Consider the following 7307-nt stretch of genomic DNA (forward strand, 5'->3'; position numbering starts at 1 on the left):
AGTCCTCTAACTAGGAGGCCCTCCTTGGACGTCGTCATCGATCAATATCGATGGCAGGGCCCTCCTTGCGTAGTGTCTAGGGGGGCGGGCGTGTGCTCGTTATATCCCCATTTACTCTCCTCGGCTGCGAAGATTTTGCCACAGGCGAAACAAAACTCGTGAACACTCCAAGATGTCAGGATCAAGTTTTTGAAGCTCCTCAGTGAGTCACGTATTGTCTGAAGCTGGGCGTGACTGTCACTTAATCATGTACTTCTGAAACCCGCCGTTCAACGTCGATATTATCTGATGGCCCAGAATATCCTATCTCCTCTATGGGTGTGGGAAGGGTAAGTATAGGAGGTAGAGGCTGAGAAAATGGGTCGGAAAGGGTAGGTATGGGAGGTAGAGGCTGGGATGATGGGTTGGAAAGGGTAGGTATGGGAGGTAGAGGCTGGGAATATGGGTTGGGAAATGGCCATGGATTAGGAGAAAAGTCTGGGGAATCAGGATGGTTAGGTGAAAGGCTGGACAATGCATCAATGGCCCCCTGAAATGCAAATAGATCTTCCACATTGTATGTGGAACTAATTTCCATGGAGGGTGGAAGATCTACCGCATACGCATCGAGACCGTTTCGTTTTATAATTTTGAATGGTCTAGCACTACGCGCGTGTAATTTATGAACAGCTCCCTGAAGGTACCGCTTTGGCCTGATGCGGACCATTACAGAGTCCCTTACATTTAATTCCTTGAAACGTTTATGTTGGTCTGCAGAAAGTATGTAATGTTCATTAGTAGTCATGATCTTCTACCTGTTTTCTTGATGCCATGAATGAATGCGATGCATAAGGGACTCTGTAGACTTTGATGGCCTATGGGATAGTGACATAGGGATAAGATCGATAGGCTTACTAGGAACAACATTACACCAAAATGTGGCTTTATATGACCCAAACCGAATAGGAACAAAAAAACGGCGCCAACTATCGGTATTATTTGCTTGTGTAAAGGCGCGACGCACAACTGCAAGGGTCGCAGACTCTTGCGCTCCCTCTTCCTCATCACTAGGGGCTTCTACTGATTTGTATTATTCCTCCTCACCGCCACTTTCTGGGTGCACTAGTTATACTTGCCCATCAATAAGGAACACCTTGGTGCCCTCTCTCGTGCCACACTGGTGGGCAAAGTGACCAAACCGTTGACACCTAAAATACCTAGTTGCTCCACTCTTACACGAGCTAGACCCGATAACCTCTTTACCCTTATCATCCTTAGGCCTGAACTGAAAACTGCTGAAAGGTTTGTCATGGTATCCAGTACTAGGCTTAGCCTCAGAAGGGTTGGCTTTAGTACTAGAATCGTGAAAATCAAACCGCATTCCCACAGATGTTTTGAGGTATTGCTCGACCTCTAACACTACTTGATACAACTGTTCAATAGTATCTGTCTTTGGCGAGCAATTCTCTGCTAATGTCAGTACAGAGGCCCGTTTTAAATCGAGCAAGGATGAGTACGGGATCCTCATCAACTTCACACCTGGTCAAGTACTCTTCGAACTTCTCAATGTATTCCGCCAAACTTATGGAACCTTGCCGAAGAGACTGTCATTCCTCAATTAACCGTAAGCAATAAGACAAAGGGAGGTACTTCTCCTTAAGCGTTTCTTTCATTTCTCCCCAATGGACTACTGGGAGCTCCTTCACTCTTTCTTTCTTTCACTCTACAGTAGCCCAAAACCTCTTTGCTTGGCCTACAAGCTTCATCTTGGCGAATTAGACTTGACGAGCATCCGACATGTCATATCACTTAAAATAGTGATCCATGTCCGCCAGCCAGTCTAAAAAGACTTTAGGGTCTAAGTGGCCATCAAACGTAGGGGCATCTACTCTTAACTCCTTTGAGGAGTAGCGCATTTGGGTTATATTGATCATGATGTCCCTTGCGGGGTGGGTGCACAGGTGCAGGCCCATGACCAATTCCTTGGCCACCTCCATTCCTTGGTCTAACCTCCTGATCACCTGCTTGAGATTGAGCATCTTCCCCAATGGTAGGGTTTGCTCTGGCAGAGGCCTCTAGTTGGGTAACGCGCTCATTAAATTGCTTAAAGCATTGGTCCATACGTTGTTCCAAGTGCTTACCCAAAGACTCAAATTGTTGGGTCAGCTTGTTCATTGACTCTCGCAATTTCTCCATATTCAGTGTAGGGTGCCAGCCAAAACCACGACTCGTACGTGTGAGCATACAACTACTAACTCAACTTAGGGACCTTCTAATACGACTATATGCACCTAGATGAGACTAAATGCTCCTATAGGACTATATGGGGGAAACGACACAATACTACTCAATTTCCAACACCCTATCTGTCCAAAGAATCTGTTAACGGAAAATCTAGCAAAGAGATATGCGGATTTTCTGATAGCAGAAAATTCAGCAGCTTATATCAGAAATTATGGACCTCTAAACAGCTCTATATGATGACACTTAATGCATCATGGACACAAATAAACTAAACCCTAAACATGCAATGCATTCCCCTATAAAAGCCTTGTGCTCTGATACTAAATTTGATGTAGGACATGAAATTCAAATATAATGTGCAAGATATTCAGGCTTTAGATCACGTTAGTTCAGAAACAATCACACAAAATTCCATATCCCACACAAAAGTTCAAGCATTCAATCAAGAGGAATCTATGCAGGCCCAGGCCTAGACAAGCTAGGGTTGGATCAAACAAAATTATAGACCAAACAATAATCAAAAGAGGGTAAATTCATCCACACATGCACATAAATAATTCCCCAATCCAAGGGGTTCACAGATTTCAATTCGGGAAACCCTAAGGTTGAAGAAAGGGCATAAAATTAGGGATTTGAGTAATTTAGGGTTAGGGTTAGGGATTTGGGGTGAAAAATGGATGAAAGAGAGGAGAGAGACGAACCAGAAAAGCATCACACATGTGGATAGCGGCGAAGGCCCAGCCGCACGTGCGCCGGAGGTGTCTCGCACGTGTGTGGGGCCCACAAATCAGAAAACGGCCAGCTCGGCCCTGGTTGGCCAAGGGTGGGTTACAAAACTTCCAAATTTCAGCCTGATCCGATGCACGGTCTGTGCATGGTGCTCCGCCGAAGTTTCAGCCCTCCTGAAGGGTCAGATTCTGAAAATCTGCTATAGAGAGAAAAACGGCTGCAATAGAAGATGAATTTGAAGTGTAGATGATTGTAGGAGAAAAGAAATATGAATAGTAGAAGGCAGGGGCGAATCGGGATAGGTATGGCTTCGCACCACGGTAGTCAGCCCTTCGAGGAATGGAGGGTTTCACACCCAATTGAATCTCCACAATTCAGAAATTTAGAGGAGTAGAACACAAAAATTTTATTAATCTTCAATGAGAAAAAAGACTACAAGGGGTGCCTATTTATAATAAAACCCTATACCCCAAAACTCAGGCCATGTGCGCAGCCTATTACTTAGAGACGAAGTAATAAAAAATAACAACTAATCAAAGTAATCTAAACCGTCCATGATATTCCTAATAACAATAATAAGCAAAATCCAAAGTACTAGATTAATTAGAATAGTGGGTCACGATCATGAGAACTCATGGTGAGATTCACATGACTATCGGGTCCACTCCAACGAACCAAAACGTAGTCCTCTAATTAGGAGGCCCTCCCTGGACGTCATCATCGATCTAGATCAATGGTGGGGCCCTCCTCCTCCTCCTTGCGTACATGCGTAGGGGGCATGCGTGTGCGCATGATGTCCCCATCAAAAACTGAATCAAACACCTTCAAAATAAAGAACTTACCCCAAGGAATGGAGCCCTTAGAAGATTCCCATGAACATAGTATTCCTAGAATCTCCTTCGACAATGACAAGGCTCCTGGAGGATATAAAAGCTATGGCGCCATGTGCTACTTGGGGCAAGATTGAAGAGGAGAGTTGCGGCAGCGCAAATGTGGCATACACATGAGAGATCGAGACCATTCATCAGTTGGGACCAACCACCAACATGCCCTTGGTTCAAAAGTATGGTTGGATAACCCATCGGGTAGGCCAACCATGCGTGGGGAAAACAGATGGTTAGGAAAAGCAATGGTCCATATTGCGACCTGCCCGATTTGGGGCCTGGGCATGTTCACGGCGGCAAACACATGAACAGCCCAGATTTGGCATGCATATGCTGCCGATCTCCTCCTTTGCCTTATTCGTATTTGGAGAACTGTGGTAAATCTCAGGAAAACTTTCCTGAAGATGCCTCACGAATTACAGTTTATATTTTTGGTCTTTCCCCTTCCATCGCATTCACTTTTGTCAAACACGAAAATCACCATCCATACAAAAGCATGCATTAACACGGCCCGCTCCAGAATCAAAAGAGCAACCGACAAACACTGACCATCATCATTGCAACCCCTTCAAAACTCTATATTAGATGAACATCAGAATGTAAATGTGAGAAACTATTCCAACATTCAGAAGGCAAGAATTCAGTTACCATCTTGCAAGCTATTCCGTAAAATTAACAGTGGCTATAACGGTCACCACCATTACCTTTACGATATGGGTCGTAATGGCCGTTACGGTCTCTTTTTATTGAAAAAAAAAATCCCGAAAAACTTGTATATGTCCCATAACGGGCCATTTCAAGGGCCGTAGCAGAGGCTACGGGTCATTTTTTTTTCATAACAACCATTACAATTGTTAGACAACCGTAACGTTTAACAGTTACCATCATTACCTTTACGTAATGGCCTTTACAACCCATAACGGCCGTTATGGCACATCATGCCATCTTGTCTATTATGATTGCAAGCATATGGAGACCAAACAGATTTCATAAAAGCTCTAATGGCAGGAAAGTGGATACTAAAGTGTCAAAAACATATACTCGAATGTGCTCATGGCTCCTTAGACATGGATTTTGTGAATAGCTTGGGGAAGCACTATATATTAGATGCATGTTATGTATGAACCTCTTTTGATACTGTACATACCATATCGACTGTGTCCATCTAGTCTTTCAAGTGACGAGAATTTACTTTTCTTGGTGAGTGTTTTGTTACTCCAGCTTAAGTGAACTTGTACATGAAGACTTGTTTTTCTTGGTGGGCCTTTAAAGTGCATGATGATGAATCTGAAGGTTTCCCTATGGTTGAATGAGGTGTGCTTCAGTGGTACGCGGCATGTGGGGCCCATGTGTGTACGCACGACATCCAACACATCCATCAGAAGCATGAGATCACTTTAGCCCCATATATCAAAATGCCTGATCCAACACTCAGGCGGGCCACAGAACAGGGAACAAGATGGGAGGGAATGCCCACCCTCGATTTGCACCCGGGGCCAGAGGAGGTGCAAAACAGTGTTATTCTGAGCATGATCCTTCATTCAGGCCAAATGAAGGGTTTGAATGGCGTGGGTTGCAGATAAACTACACCGGTGGGCCCCCTATTCAAATCCACACTAGGCATCCACTCTCAATTTGTTCCCTGTGCCATGGCCCACCGAATTTATTTATATTATTATTATTATTATTATTATTATTTTTTGGGGGGGGGGGGGGGGGGGGTGTGCGCTGAATTGTGTGTATCTGGTGTAATGTGAGATCATGCATCTGATGGACAGTTGGATGTCATGAATACATGACGTGGGCCCCATTTCTGTCCGGTACCACCTGGGCGCACCCCTGGTTGAGTTGCGATTACCTTACGAGCTCGACTTAAAGAAACCCAACTGCAATTTGAGGGCCAATTCCGTATTATGAATACTAGGAATCATCATTAATATTCGTCATCTTGTCTTGGTTAAACTGCTCATAATTTGATTCTTGTGCATCCAAACACAGCCTTAACATGATCCATTTCCAGTTTTCAACTCACTGTTCTCCAATTTCAGGAAATCAAACCGCCCTTGGAAAGAGAAACTGGATGTGGCATCTTGAGCCGAAAGAGGCCAAGAGATGAAGGAGATGTTGCTACGTCCACAGACAGTCAGAGATCAAGAGAAAACGGGCATGTCCAATCCTCCAAAGATTGCAAGATATCAAGACACGAACATTCTACCACGTCTGTAGGTGAGAAAACGGTTAATGAGGCGGGCTCCACGAAATCGACACTCAACGGGCATCTTAGCATGCCTACAAGCAAGAAAGGCAAAGCAGTCAAGACCGACGATCGTGCGACGCGGAGTCTGAGTGGCGAGTGCTCTTCAAGCATGGAGAGGGCATTGAGAAGGATGAAATCGAACATGGAGGAGAACATGTTCCGCTATATTCCACCCCGGAACACCTCTCCGAAGAAGCATGGATACATTCATTTCAAGAGGAAGAGAATGAGCGGAGAATTGAATTATGTGGCCCACGCGGACTACTACATATTGCTCCGTGCTTGCGCCAGGCTCGCACAGGTTGATGTCCGGACCATGCATATTGCCGTACTGAAACTCGAGAGAAGACTCTCTTGGATCGAGAGGCGAATCGATAGCAGCTTACTGGAGCTTTCTTGTAAGTTAGATGATACCAAATTGTCATATTCTGATGATTCACTTGATTTTTCAAGTTTTAAATTCAAGTTGTGAGCTTTTCTCAATCGGGGATAGCTTTTCCTAGCATAAATGCGCAAATTTCTTTTATAGGGATTATATTATCCTTGACTGAAAGAAGGGTGATAATGTACCCGAGCCTTGGGTTGATATTAGAGGGTTGGATCATTTGACAACCCTAAAGCCCATCCACCCTCCAAAAATCTCACAATGACTGTCACTAATATATATATATATATATATATATATATATATATATATATGAATGAGACTCGGCTGAATCAACTCAACCGAGTGAGATTTCGAGCCAAGTTATTAGGAACTGGCTGATGAGCTTGACTTGAACCGAGTCAGTCCGTGAACGATTGCCATTGTAATAAGAAAAAATCATGGTAAGATCTGAGACTCAAACCCACGATCTGGCCCTTGCTGACTCCCCATTTTTGTTTTTGTTTTTTTGAAAAAATGATCATTTTTCCTGAAAAAAATGAGCCACAGTTTTATTTTTATTTTTAATACTCATACTTTAATTATTAAATATCGAGTCAAGTCAGTTCAAGTCTTCAGGTCAAGTCGGCCCGGCTGAACATCGAGTTGAGTTTTCGGGTTTTTGAACTAGGTGGGGCATCATGTCCACACGTCTTGTGATTTAGAAATCAACAGTCGGATGCCTGTTCACCCAGTGGGCCATGGCCCCAAAATCTCTCAATTTTCATGGTCCTTAGCATCCAATCCTTCCTCTTTTTTCGTTTTTTGATTGCGCGTGGGCCATTGCAAT

The 7307-nt window shown here is 44.0% G+C and overlaps 1 protein-coding gene across 2 annotated transcripts in view; it reads left to right on the top strand.

The window, feature by feature from the left end:
- Window positions 1-6576, top strand: part of LOC131227057 (TATA box-binding protein-associated factor RNA polymerase I subunit B-like) — a 32664-nt gene extending 26088 nt beyond the window's left edge. For both annotated transcript variants that reach the window (XM_058222759.1, XM_058222760.1), the window contains exon 5: window positions 5885-6576. In XM_058222759.1, the coding sequence (XP_058078742.1) occupies window positions 5885-6565 (681 nt within the window). In that variant the 3' untranslated portion in view covers window positions 6566-6576. The remainder of the gene's footprint in view (window positions 1-5884) is intronic.
- Window positions 6577-7307: the final 731 nt, after the last annotated feature.

The sequence above is a fragment of the Magnolia sinica genome, chromosome 15, assembly GCF_029962835.1.
Source record: "Magnolia sinica isolate HGM2019 chromosome 15, MsV1, whole genome shotgun sequence".
In the NCBI taxonomy this organism is placed as follows: Eukaryota; Viridiplantae; Streptophyta; class Magnoliopsida; order Magnoliales; family Magnoliaceae; genus Magnolia; species Magnolia sinica.